Here is a 15701-nt window from a genome sequence, read left to right on the forward strand (position 1 = left end):
AACGATGTACCTAAGTTTATACGGTTTTACACAACGTAAAACCTTTTTCTGCTGACCTACTTTATGGGAACGGAAGTGAGTGAAAATATCGCGGGAAAAGCAAATATCAAACTGAAAAAGAAGATAGAGTCATTTTCGAGCTTCGTGTAGTTACCAGCCCGATCATAATAGATATGACTTCAGTTTCAGAAGAGGATCTCGTTGAAGAGTTTGATACGTTTGACATAGATCTGACACAGCCAGAAGTCATCGATAAATGTAAGTGAGAAGTTTTTCATTAGAACATCAACAATAGAACCAGATACGTCATTCCGAAACATAACGTGCTTACATACCAGGACAATCGACATTTTTGTGAATAAGATATTAAGTGTATTTAAAGTAATAACAGCAGACTATTATGTGTTATAATTACAAAACCAGGAAACCGACAGGCGAGAGTTCCGCCCGTAACTAACCCCCGCTGTAATTGTGTTCTATTAGAATTATTTTGAGGGTTTAGGGTTAGGGTTAATTTTTTTCTTATAAAAAAAAATATCTATTCTTAGGCATAAAATGACAAGAAAGTGGGTAAGAGTTCCGCCCGTAAGGCCTGCTTGAAATGTATTCTATTTATTATGATTATAATATTTCTTGGGTTTAGGGTTTTGATTATTATGTTAGGTTTAGGGTTAAGGTTGGGCTTTCTATAAAAAAAAGGGAGTACTGCACTTTACCGGGCGCACTTTTTCAGATTAATTAGAGCTGCTGGGGTTCCCTAACCCTAAGGATCGTAAAGGGTGCCTAACCCTAAACCCCAACCCTAAGGATCGTAAAGGGTGGCATACCCATACCCTTACCCTAAACCCTAACCCTAAGGATCGTAAAGGGTGGCATACCCTTACCCTAAACCCCAACCCTAAGGATGGTAAAGGGAGCAGCGAGGGCTGTGCTAGGTAAAGTGCATTCTAGCCTAAAAAAATCCCCATCTATTCATAGGTACAGAATGATAAAAAAAACACTTCAGGGTTACTGGCGGAAATCTTTAATAAAAGTGGGGTTTACGGAAGGAAATTTTTCCATGTGACATATGTTCCTAGTTTCAGCATTGTTCAGTGGTATTCAATTTTAATTTTGTTGACAGATGTTATTAACATTGCAATATCAGACACATTAAATGGCATGACTTGTGTGATCGTAAATTGAATCACTTAACTCATATTATCATGATTATGTAACTCAGTGAATGCATGTTTGTTCTATTTACAAAAGAACATTAAAACTGTCAGTGAGACCAGTAAGATGAGTTAGCATTGTGATGTTTCTATGCGATCACAAATTGAAATGCATGTATCACAGCTAACAGCTAATTATATTTTGCCTGTGAAGGAAGATAGTCATGTTGATGCAAATGAAATGAATTTTACATCATTGTAAATACTGGCTCTAAACCTTCAGAATAAATTACCAATTAGGCCTAAAAAAACATGTTGTGGTTCGATCACCTGACCGACCCTTGAATTCTGGTGCCCACCCAAGTTTTTTTAAGAGGTATGAATAAAATAAACTTTCAGATACCGTTGTTTTTCCCGCACCAACGGACATTGGTCATTCTGGTAGAGAAAGTGGACATGATGGCTGCAAACGTGATTGAATAAACAATTACACATTGATAAATGTGTTATTAGTTGGTACTTTACTTCTAAAAAAAAAGATGTTAAAAAAAAGAATTCTTACCTACCTACTCTAAATTTTAAAGAGGTGTAATCAGAACCACAACATTATTTTATTTGGCCTCATGTAGGGTGAATAGGCAAGGTCACAATATGATATGTGTGATGATAGATACACTGGTTTCTCCATTATTTGATGACGGAAAGAGGTATTCTCAGCTGTCACACGTGAAAAAGAATATCATTGTATCCTGTCACAATGAAACAAGTGTACTAAATTGCTTACTTTGTCAACTTATGCTTTATTTTCATTGTTTCAAACGACCGCTGGCGAGATCGGTAATGGCGGGTGAGAATTTGTAAACATTTAATTACAATTCATTTTGCAATATTTAATGGACATCCGGCTGGGGATTGGGGTGTCATGAAACAAGTATAAAGCAACTGAGCAAGTGTAATTTCTTGTAGCATAATTTTCATATCATTACTGAAAATATGTGTTTTGCAATGTGAGTGAGTTTAGTTTTACGCAACACTCAGCAATATTCCAGCCCTATGGCGGCGGTCTGTAAATAATCAAGTCTGGTCCAGACAATCCAGTGATCAACAACATGAGCATCGATCTACGCAATTTGGATACGACGACATTCGTCAACCAAGTCAGCGAGCATGACCACCCGATCCCGTTAGTCGCCTCTTACAAGAAGCATGGGTTACTGATCAATTCTTTCCAGGATTTGTTGTGCATTGTGTCTTCAATCGAAGACTAATGATGCCTTGGTGCACCGGAATATAGTTACAGCCAGACATGGACTGTGTTGGGGTCCCTTTATTTGTGGCCAGGTGAATGTTTGTAAGCAAAATAGATCTTACTGGTATGTCAGCATCACCAGTTATTTTTGTCACGCCAAGAACAAGAAAAGGGACACATTATTTTATGATAACTTGTCTTCATTGTTTTATTTTGATACCATTTACGTTATGAATTTACAGTGAAGGAACTATGCATTGTACATCGCTTGGAAGCTGCCAAAATGGCTGCAGAGTGGATGGCATTCTCGTGCTCAGCAAAGAGAAACTTAAATCTTGACCTAGGATCTTTGGACTTATTTGAAAGAGAGGTTTGACTGATTTTTTTATAAGGATAGCATCTTTGAATGACCAAATATTTGCCTTACTATAGTCAGGTTTGGCTCAAAAGCGGACCGATGAATTGCAATCTAACTCGAAAACTAATAAACATAAAATACTCAATGAAACACTGATCATAATCAAAACATATGAGTTTTTTGCAGAATTTATGTCCTAAAAATAAAAAAGTTGTATAACAAACTATCATTAAAATATTGACACAGTTCACTATTTGTTACGAGGGAGGAGTGCAGAGAAAGGGACAGCCAGGTGTGCGAGAAAGGATGGAGATGGCACAGCACAGGTTATTGAATCAATAACTTTGTTGGCACTTGTGCTCGTGCTTCTCTAACACCTGGCTGTCCCTTTCTCTGCACTCCTACTTGTAACAAATAGTGAACTGTGTCAAAATTTTAATGATAGGTTGTTGAACAACTTTTCTAATTTTAGGACATAAATTTTGCAAACAAATCACAGAGTTGGTCTGATGTTTTGATTATGATCAGTGTTTCATTGAGGATTATATGTTTAGTAGTTTTCGTGTTAGATTGCAATTCATCGGTCCGCTTTTGAGCCAAACGGTCTATAATGCATCTTAAACATTTATTATCTTATCTTCGTGATACTTTCCTTTCTGATAGATATTTGTGAATCAAACATGATATAACAGACTGTGATAAGCTCAGCCTATAATGATATATGTTTTAGTACTAGAAGCTGCTGATAGTGATGCCAAGAGACCAGGAACCCGTTTCACAAAGCTATCGTAGCGTTACAACTGTCATACCTGCTATACTGTAACATAGACTTCGATAGCTTTGTGAACGACAGTCTTGTAGCAAAAGTGTAAACACGATAGCGCGATTTTGAAAACGGGCCCTGGCTTGTAGATATCAAAACCGAATATTAACTTAAAGTGTAAACACAGACACTTGAACAGTCTCTGACATGAATTGGTTGTTCAAGTTATTATCATGAAATTGTCTGATTGGCAATCTAGAAGTTAGTGAATAAATAACAAAACATATGACTTCGTAGATAACAATTTCTTGTTCATTGCTTAGGGCAAAATATTGTTGTAGATTCTCACACTGTTATCAAGCTATCATGGTGCGTTCTTTGAACATGTCAATTAGAGCTGTGACGATATATCGTAGTATCGATAATCGTGATACTTTTTCTGACAATAAATATATCGATACTTTTTTTTGTATTGTGATATATGTATCATTGACCTTTAAAATTGTGAATTTTCACTAGAAATTGACGGTTATGTCTAAATTTACTCTGTTACTTGTTACCAAAATACACCTTTTTAAAGAAAATAACTAAAGATAGCATATCGTGATATGCATTGTATCGAATCGTATCGTTCCAAGATATCGTGATACGTAATGTATCGTGAAATTTCTGTATCGTCACACCTCTAATGTCAATCATCTCTTCATTTGTTTCTTCAGCGTCTCTCAAAGAAGGCCAAGGCACCTAAAGCTGTTCCCTCCAAGAAAGGTCCAGTGCTTTATGACATCAATACCATAGAGGATGGGTATCCTTTTTCACAAAGAGCAATGCAAGACCTTAAGTGTAAGGAATAATAAGAATTATGGTTTTCCCCTTCAAATAAATGACAATGGACTTAACAAAATTTATAGCTGGCCCACAACTCAGAAAAAGTTCAAATTCTTACATGGACTCATAAAAAGTTCAAATACTTTTGTAAAAATTCCAATCAAGTGACAATAAGTTATCACTGAGTTTGCTACTAGCTGGGTTATGGTATTATTTGCAATTTAATTACTGTAATAATGTAATGATCATAATACACAATACAATAACAGTATTAATAATAATATTTAAGTGTCTGGGACCCCCATTTTGTTGTCCATGACCCCTGAAAATTAAGAGTACGAGTCCCAGGGACCATCAAATACAGGACTCCATGTAAATCCCTGAATATATGATGCAAAAAGATACATGATAGAATCTTAATGTTGATTGACTTTTTATTTAAAAATCCCAGATAAATCTGTGGTACTTCTTTTGAGTACAAAATGGTACAAAGTAAACTTGCAGAAAAGAATGGCCTGGGGTTTTATGTCATCAGAAACACTTGACATACCTATTTGTTCATCTCTAATGCTGCCAGTCCTTAACAACCGCCTCCGTGGTGTAGTGGTTAGAGCGTCCGCCCGGAGAGCGGAAGGTCGCAGGTTCAATCCCCGACCGCGTCATACCAAAAGACGTTAAAATATGGTACTTGTTGGTTCCTGCCTGGCGCTCGGCATTAATGGGTACAATAAGGACTGGTCGCCTCGGAGTCAGTACAATGTGTCTGAGTGGGGTATTCATGCTTCACTGCGGCATGGTATCTCAGTGGGCTAGCACTACAAAACCAGCTTAAGACTGGGCTAGTACAAGCAGCCGCACATACACATACATACACATGCACGTCGTCATATGAGCGAAACATTCTCAAGCACGACGTTAAACCCAATTTCACTTCACCTCACAAGCTGCAGTCCTTTCTTAATCACACAGTTTCCTGACTCACTCACTGTTGGGCAGATATGGTCATTAATTTGTGGAAGATAACTATGACAGACAGACGTATGAGGATAATGCCATAGCTTTAAACTAATTAAACACTTGCTGTTACTCATCCTGTGTTACTTTGTTACACATGTTCTGCCCTCAATGTACAGGAATTTATAAGCAGAATCTTATGACAGAGCTCCAGATAAGATTTAGCTCATGTGGGTACTGTACCCACTGTATTGGGGTATTATGAATGTTGAGTGGGTATTTCATTTTCCGTTACCCACTGCTTTCAAATATGTGGGTATTTCAGTGATTTTACTCACCTAAGTATATGTCATTGAGTAAGTTTAAAAGCAGGTATGTACTGCCTTATGTCATACTGAAGCAAAACCAAATTAAATATAATGGAAATGATTTCATAAAAAAATCACTCATCCTGTACTGACAGTACAACACTTGTCCTATACTAAGAATACAACTAGATACCAATCGATGTCTTTTTCATTACGCAAGTGATTTTTATAGATATATTCCGTACGCATATGTTTTAAACTTTGTGCTTATCTAACATTTTAAATGCGTAATTGGTACGCAACAATTATTTTTCAATGTGTAATTGGAAATTTTCTCTGCGTATTTTACCCAAATACGCAGCTTATCTGGGCCTCTGTTATGAATAAACTTATTCACCTGAGAATGTATGGGTGACTGTTTTTCAATGCCACACAGAGTATGTTCCAGCTAATGACTTCAGCCTGTAAGTAATCATGTCTGGACCAGACGCTCCAGTGATCAATACTGTGAGGAACAAACAGTGTCATCAGGGTACAGTGACGCTCTCCGCATCAAGCTCAGGACTGACCATCTGATACATTGAGTTGCCTGTTATAACAAGCGTAGATTGTATTGGAAGTGTATACCAACAAGATCCAAATTAAGTCGCATCTTTAAGACCAGAAATGGAGTGCTGAGAAAAGAAATATCCCCATGGGATTTGAGGATGTTGTATTAGGGGTTGAAGCAAACAGGGTTTTACGCGGCGCGCACATGTGCATCCAGTATGCTCAAATGTAGAGAATGGACGTAGAAAAACAAAATTCACTGCATCCACCATCTCCACAGGGATGCACAACACACACATCTATGACTTAGCTAAGTGTTTGGTTGTTTCTTTCAGAGCAGTTATGTGCATCATGATTTGACCCATCAACCTATTTGATCAATGATTCCTTCCAGGCTCTAAAGAAGTTATCAAAACATACAGTTCTCTGCATCGTGACTTCACAGGACCTTTGTATTGCCTGCAAGGACCCACAAAACTAATAATTAGGGGTCCCCAGGACCCCCATGTATGTGAGTCGAGGTAAAACCCTGCACAAACATTTGACTCACTATTTGGTTCCTGTACATCCAAAGTTGAAAGGTATAAGATTGGATTGGTGATCAAAAGTGTGATAACACAACACTTAACATGCTTAAAGAGCGTTCATTTGTGATGCATGGAGCATGTTACATAACAAAGTATGATTATTATGACACTTGCAGAGTTGCATGAATGTGATTACTCATCTTAGTGGTGAGGTAACACTGCTGTACGATACCTCATTCATCTATTCAAATGACACACTACTTTACTTTGTTCAGGGGAACCTGCCACAGAAACGCCAACACACACCTGAGAATCTCCCAGTGAAAAGGTTCAGCAATGCCATGCGAAGTCCTGTGCCATTTTCCCCCCGAAGTTTCTCCCCTGCAACGTACGTTTAATCCATGGCAATATCTTTACCTCAACTTTGTATTATTTTTCCTTATCCTGACTCATGCTCTTTTTGCTTGTCTTCTTCTTCTTGCGAACATAGTGGAACACTTGTATCTCCCTAATTGAAGCTCCCTTCAATTTAAAATCACTAATTAGTATTCACCACGAGTTACCTCCTTTCCACAAGCTGCTGAAATCGAGGGCCAATTCTACCCATGTGCCTCACTCTCTCCTTCTTCCAGTGAGCTGGATCGAGAGCCTTGTGTCTCCCGACACACTATATCCTTTGAATTATATTTAGTTAGTTACCCTCAGATAGACATCTATAGAGGTTTAGCTAGTATCCTTCAACGCATTATATATTGATATTTAGTCGCTTTTTCTACAGTTTATTCACGGACGCCGCGGTTTGTTTCCAGTGGATTACGCTGATGAAAATTCTGTACTATTGCAGATTACGCTTATGCTGCTGCTGATCCGCCTTTAATATGATGTACGGCGCCATGTTTATTATATTCTACATTGCAGTTGCGTACTAATTTATCCAATTCTACCTTTTTATTAATATTTACTTTGCTGCTTGGCACGCGACAGCAGATAGGTCGCTGTGATGCAGAGTCTAGTATGACTGATACACGGAACCCTTTGCCAGTTCTACTGTTGTTACCGACTCCTCCCCGTGGTGTTCCTGGCTAGGAGTGGTGGAGAGTGTGGACGTAGTCCGCCATCTCCAAGAAGCATCCTGCTTCCCCAGACATCCCATCGCCGCAGCAGAAGACTAGAGGGTTTTTTCTACTACATCTCAACAACCAGACCGCTCCCATCGAAGTTTTGGGCCTGTATGATGATCAGCCGGTCATCATACCGATGTACATCAAAGATTGACCGATGTCGCACAGATCAGCATGCAGCCTGATGTACCAACGCGATATGTATGATCGCCCTGAGGGTCCCATCATTACCAACACTCAACGCAGACGCCGCGACACCCAGGGCAGCGTCGACCTCTGAGGGAAAATCAACGAAGTCTACTAGGACTTTCTCAACCGAGATTGTTCCAGCCGATGACTGGACCTCTACGATGATCAGCTGATCATCATCCCCCCCGACGCCACAAGAAACGCACGGGGATTAGCTACAACGACATCAGCAGAGATCACCATGCAGCCTGATGCCTCTACACTGATGTCGGACGATTTTCCGGGTGGACCCTCCATTAACACCGCAGATAAAGCAATCGACGACCTCGCCGCAGACCATCCCAGAAGACATGATGCGACAAATTATGAACATCATGGAGGACCAATATCTCGCGGTAGCAGGGTCCGAGTTTTTCAGCGGAAGGCTCCAACGTGACAGCACACCCCAGAGGCACCCCGTCCAACGTAGCAGCCAGGGATTTTATGTCACCTTCGGCGAAGGAAGTCACGGACCACCTTGACGCCTTAAGGACCTAGATGTACAGCCTTCGGGCGGAAAGAACCTAGATGTACAGCCTTCGCTAAGGACTTCGCTAAGGCAGGATAGATCATCACCTTATGCGGTTTCATCCCTAGATGTGGACTCGACCATCAGACATCACGGAAGCCTTCGCGAAGGTCATATCGCTGCTCCTCCGACCGACGCAGAGGAAGCTTTCGCGAAGGCATGGCGGGGACACCTGGAATCCAAATCATCATCATCTAGAAGGACATCGAGGGACTATACAAGAGCTTCAGCGTAAAACTATCAACGCTCCCCTCACAAGTCTCCTCGGCAGAAGATCAACCCATAGACAAGTTGATCATCGATATCAAGTATAAGAACTACAATCGATATTGGTTCTGTTGAATCCATGACGAGACGTATGTTCGCTGGCCTAAATAGATCTAGAACGATCAATTAGACACTTATCACCAGACTTCAGTAATACGACTTCTGAATATGATAAGATGATCCATGCGCGCCCTACTTAGGCAAGCCACGATCCCACATCCTGTTAAACACAGAGGCTGTTCACTTAAACAAGCCATATATATATTTTATATATATATATATATATACTAATCGGCTTTGACTCGACACCTTCGCGATGGTGAAGTCTACTTCACCCAGAAGATCTAGAAGAGATACTGAGAACTTCTTCAAGTCTCCGCGTTCACCGAGGAAGTCTCCTCCAAGGTTTCCATATACTAGCCACTGTCAAGTCATATATAGCTACTCGCCAGTCCGTTCAAGACGCCGCATAAGTTGATTATCAACTGTATGCCAGATGCCGCCTATAAGCCTTCAGCGAAGATAATTGCTCAGGCTATTTACAACACAGAGCGCCGCTGTATTATTAGTCAACGACATTTCATAGATCTTCACAGAAATCAACTATTCGTGATAAATTGCTAATATACAATCCCGGACTGACTTACATACGATTCTACATGCGTGACCATTACGCGATATCTGCAGACAATTCAATATCGAAAATTGAACAGCAGCCTTGTTACAGCGTAGTATAACTCTTGTCGTCAAAGTTTCTGAGAAGAAATATGTACAACAAGTTCAACGTTAATTCTACAATTATGACGATACATTCATGTATACGGTCTACAAGCTCAACTTGCAAGTTGTTTATACTCCTTATATATAGGGAAGTCGGAATTATATTCAAAACTGAAATTACTTTCACGACAACCAGGAAAATAACCTACCCAGCATAAAATTACAGAGCGAGATAATTAGTGCGGAGGTTTCGTGGCGGTTACCATTAACCCTCTAAACACGTGGTCACTCGGATAACTTCGGGAAGCTACGGTGAAGACCGACGTTTATGCTAATATCAACGGCGACAAGAATTTATTCAAGGTGGGTTTTTCCCGCTACACCGGGTGGTGACATCACAGCTGGTATTATACAGAATCAAAATGCCTTGTTCTGATTGGACCTGCTGAGGGACAACGACCTACACAGAGGTCGCATCTCTATTCACAGTTCAAGACTTACGTCACAAGTGACAACTATATATCAGTGAACGAAGCAAGCCTCATTACAGTCCAGTTAACCTGAACATTCATGATTAGACTGCCTTTCTTCAGTTAGAGACCTCCCCTGTCAAGTTAAGGCAGGGATCGGCAGTCAGGCGATTTTACATAAAGTTCAACGAGGACAGACACACCTGGTTGTGCACCTACATCATCGCCAAGGACTTCAAGAGCTTAATTACCTAGACGAAAGATACAAGTGGATCTAAATCCACAGCGTTTCCAGACTACAGCTGAATTTCATCGTTTAATTAACACAACTAGATGGTTAGTAAACCTACTAAACTTCTGTTTTGAGAATAAACGGAAATTTCACGCCTAACCTGGGGATATGAATATAGTGCTCCAACACCTCACAAGTGAGGTTTATGAACACGCCTGGATGACATACTTGGACCCCATGATACGATGATTCTATCAAGATGGCCAGCAAGAGCACTGTAAATTTATCTCCACCAAACCAAACAGGAGGAAAAATGCAACAGATTATTTTCCTCTATCATCAACTTACGCAGAGAGAAAAGTCTCATGTACTATATCTCCATTTGGATCAGAACTGTCATACTACGTTGCATATGCGGATGGACCTATTCACCCTCCATGAGCTTAATACTCATGATATTATAGCTAACTTCTACAATTGTTCTACACAAATGTGATTGAAATAATGGAGGGTTTATTTCTGAGATCCGATATGGTGGTTGCAAACCATTATCTGAGAGATATCACCACCGAGGGACGCCTCAGGTATACACCAATTGATCCCATGGTCCTCGACAACAGCTGATTAGTTCTCTGAGAAGATAAGTCAATCTAACAGATTTTTACTTATCTTATAACAATACTAAATAGCTTCATGCTATATATAATTTACTTAAGTTCCTTTTTATCATCACAGTACTATGATTATTACATCATACAATATATAAGTTAACAACTCTACAGAGTTTGTTATTATATATATTTACCTTAAGTTATTCATATCTTAAGAGTAATATTATGGTTACATGATAAATGCATCAGCCAACAAACTCTACAGAGTTTTGGCTATTTTATACATAGCTTAAGTTAATTAAGCTAACAAACTCTACGGAGTTTTACTATTATATAGGTAACTTAAGCTAATTATACCTTAAGCATAGTACTATACTCATATTATTAAAATATATTGGCTAACAAACTCTAAGGAGTTTTGCTATTATATAGGTAGCTTAAGCTTATTCATATCTTAAGCTTAGTACTATGTTTATATCATATAAGTAGATTAGCTAACAAACTCTAAAGAGTTTTTTGCTATTTGGCTTAAGTATCATCATATTTCTAAGCAATATGGTTATATTATAACATGTATTAGCTAACAAACTCTACAGAGTTTTTGCTATTTGGCTTAAGTATCATCATATTTCTAAGCAATATGGTTATATTATAACATGTATTAGCTAACAAACTCTACAGAGTTTTAGCTATTATATATGTAACTTAAGCTTATTCATATCTTAAGCGCAGTACTATGTTTATATCATATAGGTATATTAGCTATCAAAACTCTAAAAGAGGGTTTTGCTATTATATATTTCGCTTAAGTTTCATCATATTTTTAAGCTTTATGGTTACATTATAACATGTATTAGCTAACAAACTCTCACGGAGTTCTTGCTATTATATATGTAGCTTAAGTTTTCCTTCATAAGCTCAATACTAGGTTTATATCATAGCTAACAAACTCCTAAAGGGTTGTTTTAAGCTATTATACAATTAGCTTAAGTTTTCATCATATCTTAAGCAGTATGTTTACATTATAAAGCAGATAGCTAACAAACCTCGACGGAGTTTTGTTATTATATATATATAGCTTAAGTTTCATCATAACTTAAGCTCAGTACTATGTTTTTAACATAAAAAGTATATTAGTTAATAAACTCTAAGGAGTTTATTTTGCTATATACATTTAGCTTAAGTCTAATCTTATCTTAAGCTTAGTACTATGGTTACACTATAAACATATTAGCTAATAAACTCTACAGAGTTTTTGGCTATTATATATGTAGCCAAGTTAATAATATCTTAAGCACAATACTATACTCATATTGTAAAATATATTAGCTAACAAACTCTCTACGGAGTTCTGCTATTATATATGTAGCTTAAGTTCATTATATCTTAAGCACACTACTATACTCATATTGTAAAATATATTAGCTAACAAACTCTCACGGAGTTTTGCTATTATATATGTAGCTTAAGTTAATTATATCTTAAGCACACTACTATACTCATATTGTAAAAATATATTAGCTAACAAAACCCTACAGAGTTTTGCTATATATATGTAGCTTAAGTTAATTATATCTTAAGCTCAGTACTATACTAATATTATAAATATATATTAGCTAACAAACTCTACAGAGTTTGGCTATTATATATGTAGCTTAAGTTAATTATAGCTTAAGCACAGTACTATACTCATATTATAAAAAATATATTAGCTAACAAACTCTACAGAGTTTTTGCTATTATATATGTAGCTAAAGCTTATTCATATCTTAAGCTCAGCATTATATCTATATCATATAAGTATATTAACTAACAAACTCTAAAGAGTTTGCTATTATATAATTAGCTTAAGTTTAATCATATCTTAAGCTTAGTACTATGTTATATCTTAAAGTATTTTAGCTAACAAACTCTAAGGAGTTTATACTAGTGATATTAACAAGCTTAAGTCTATTAGTCTTAAGCATTGTATTAATGTTATATATACTTTATCATAATAAGTACATGGTAATAACCTTTATATGGCAGCTGATAAGTTAGCAGCAGGAATTCATCAGTTCAGTGCCTTTATGAAGTTCCCATAGGGTTATTACAATCATCACAGTTCAAATCACTAATTATTAAAAATCCAAAGTATTAGATATTCCCACCTCCGTCCGTGAGGATGCTACAAGCAAAAGAGCATGAGTCAGGATAAGGAAAAATATGTAATTTTTGGAGTAAAATTGATATTTTATACTTATCCTGACTCATGAGGTCAGCCCTCCCATCCTCCCCAAATAACACTTTGGATTTCCCCTGTAAATTCAAATGTTGGGCTCAGTATATGAGGAGAGAGTGAGGCACATGGGTAGAGGTGGCGCCCTCGTTCCCGCGCTTGTGGAAAGGAGGTAACTCGTGGTGAATACTAATTAGTGATTTTAAATTGAAGGGAGCTTCAATTAGGGAGATACAAGTGTTCCACTATGTTCGCAAGAAGAAGAAGACAAGCAAAAAGAGCATGAGTCAGGATAAGTATAAAATATCAATTTTACTCCAAAAATTACATTATTTATTTTCACATATTTCTGTTGATGCTCTAAAAGTACCCTTTCTCGTTGTTTTTAAGTCTTTTTCTCAGCATTTGACTTTGATTAGCAAAGTATCCAATCAGCTCCTTAAAGAAAATTGGACTAATTTTCTGCTGAGGTTGGGGCTTAAAATGTAAACTAAAGGTTGCTATTCTTCATCTTTTGCTGCTTTTAATTTCAGTGTTACCCCCTCACGGAAGTACTCAACTCGGACAAATGCTGGTGATGTTGTGTGTAGTTTTGGACCCACAGATAATGTCAGTTGGCAAGGTCAAGGCCAAGGATGTTCGGTGGGACCTTTTGACACGACATGTCATCTCACCTCACAGTTCAAACACATGTTCCAGAAACTCACAGACAAGGCTCACAGTGAGTGTAGTAGTATGATTTTATTGTGTTGTGTTGTATTGGTTCATGAACGGAGTGATTAATATTCAGAAGGGATATAGGGGTGGTGGGGCAGCCTAGTGGTTAAAGCGTTGGCTTGTCACGCCAAAGACCTGGGTTCAATTCCCCACATGGGTACAATGTGTGAAGCCCATTTCTGGTCTCCCCTGCCGTGATATTGCTGGAATATTGCTAAAAGCAGCATAAAACTAGACTCATTCACTCAGAAGGGATTATCAGACTCCCCTTCTACTAGCTTAATTGTTCATGTAGTTTGACCTTTGAATGTCTTATTAGAGAACTCTATCGGAATGCTCTTCCTTACATTGATCTCTTGTATTGTGACAGTTATAAATAGAGAATTCAGCTGAAGAAGCAGGTATATGTACATCAACATGTTCACTTCAGTAGAAGCCCATTTCTGGTGTCCCCCGCCGTGATATTGCTGGAATATTGCTAAAAGCGGCGTAAAATCAAACTCACTCACTCACTCACTTCAGTAGAATTTATGTCTTCACGCATGACTGTTTCAGTTCTGAATGACATGATAGAAGACATGTCTGCTGAGCTCCAGAACAAACATGGCATTGAGGAATACTCTCACGTGGCACTCCCTAACCAGGTCCGACCTTACTCTTTAAATATATCCTTCAGATAGGCATTTCTAACAGCGATTGTTGTCTTTAAGTCGTGTATTGTCAATTAGAATAGAAACCATAGGGCCCTTCAGAGGTATTTGGGTAGCCAAGTGGTTAAAGTGTTTGTGCTTCCCACCGACGACCCGGGTTTGATTCCCTACGGGTTCAGTGTGCGAAACCCATTTCTGCCCCACTCCATGATATTGCTGGAATAGTGCTGAAAGCGGTGTAAACATAATGATGTGCATTATTTTAGACTATTTTCCCTGAAATCCAATGCCCTGGGTGCAGTAAAGAATAAACTATGTTAAGGCTTCAATAAAATAAAACAAGATTTCATTATGGTTTCAGGTAGTTATAAATCATTCTAACTATTGAGGTTTTTGTGAACATGTTAAAAACGTCGGTGGTATACACGAAAAATGTGTTTTTAATACATTTTTGGACTTTGTTGAGGCATTTATGAAGTCTACTTACCATGTACAATATGGTCTAGATGTGCACTTACTGGAGCATGGTGCTCAATAGGATGAATATAGTACGCTCTTTACACATATGAACAGTTTAGAGTTCGGTGTTTCAGGACCAAGTTACGGTGTCTGGTAGAATCGGCTGTGACAGTAATGGTAAACTAAACGCCAAGTCTGTAATCCTGGAGGGATCGCGGGAGTCTTCAGCAGGGAAGTGTATCCCACTTGACCTGTCCAGTCTCAAGGAATACTCCCTCTTCCCTGGTCAGCTTGTTGCCCTTGACGGCAGCAACACCACCGGCCAGAAGTTTGTTGTCAGCAAACTGTATGAGGTACGTATCTGTAGCCATTTTACATTTGCCTGTTCTACAAAATGGGTTGTTGCTTGTTTTGATTTAATCGAGGGAAAGACTTCCTCTAGCCTTTCTTTCAAGGCATGGAATCTTTAGGTTCAATGCTTTTAGCCTGTTGATCAATGAAAGGTTTTGATAATTATTACCAAGATATGGATCAATTATTGCTAAATTTTGAAGTAGTTTTCAGCAAATATGCAAAAAGATTTATATGGAAACACAATATTTCACATCAAAAGTGGATGGTGACATAATTATATCTGGTTAACTTTGTGAACATTTGATATTTAGCTAAAACAGTTGCTTTCCTTTTTCTGCAATTGACGACAACTTGGTATATTGGTACTTCATCTTTTATAAACAGTCATAAATCTTTCTTCTCATTCACAATAATTCTGATGATAAATCTTTTCGC

At 38.1% G+C, this 15701-nt stretch overlaps 1 protein-coding gene across 1 annotated transcript in view; it reads left to right on the forward strand.

Moving 5' to 3' along the window:
• The first annotated feature begins 79 nt into the window (after positions 1-79).
• LOC124289885 (DNA polymerase alpha subunit B-like) overlaps positions 80-15701 on the forward strand; it is a 33306-nt gene continuing 17684 nt past the window's right edge. Inside the window, exons 1-7 of the mRNA XM_046726557.1 lie at positions 80-258; positions 2646-2773; positions 4244-4329; positions 6896-7078; positions 13620-13807; positions 14359-14447; positions 15047-15265. Of these exons, the coding sequence (XP_046582513.1) occupies positions 174-258; positions 2646-2773; positions 4244-4329; positions 6896-7078; positions 13620-13807; positions 14359-14447; positions 15047-15265 (978 nt within the window). The 5' untranslated portion in view covers positions 80-173. The remainder of the gene's footprint in view (positions 259-2645; positions 2774-4243; positions 4330-6895; positions 7079-13619; positions 13808-14358; positions 14448-15046; positions 15266-15701) is intronic.

The sequence above is a fragment of the Haliotis rubra genome, unplaced genomic scaffold (genome assembly GCF_003918875.1).
Source record: "Haliotis rubra isolate DU_JTF1 unplaced genomic scaffold, ASM391887v1 Scf450, whole genome shotgun sequence".
Taxonomy (NCBI): domain Eukaryota; kingdom Metazoa; phylum Mollusca; class Gastropoda; order Lepetellida; family Haliotidae; genus Haliotis; species Haliotis rubra.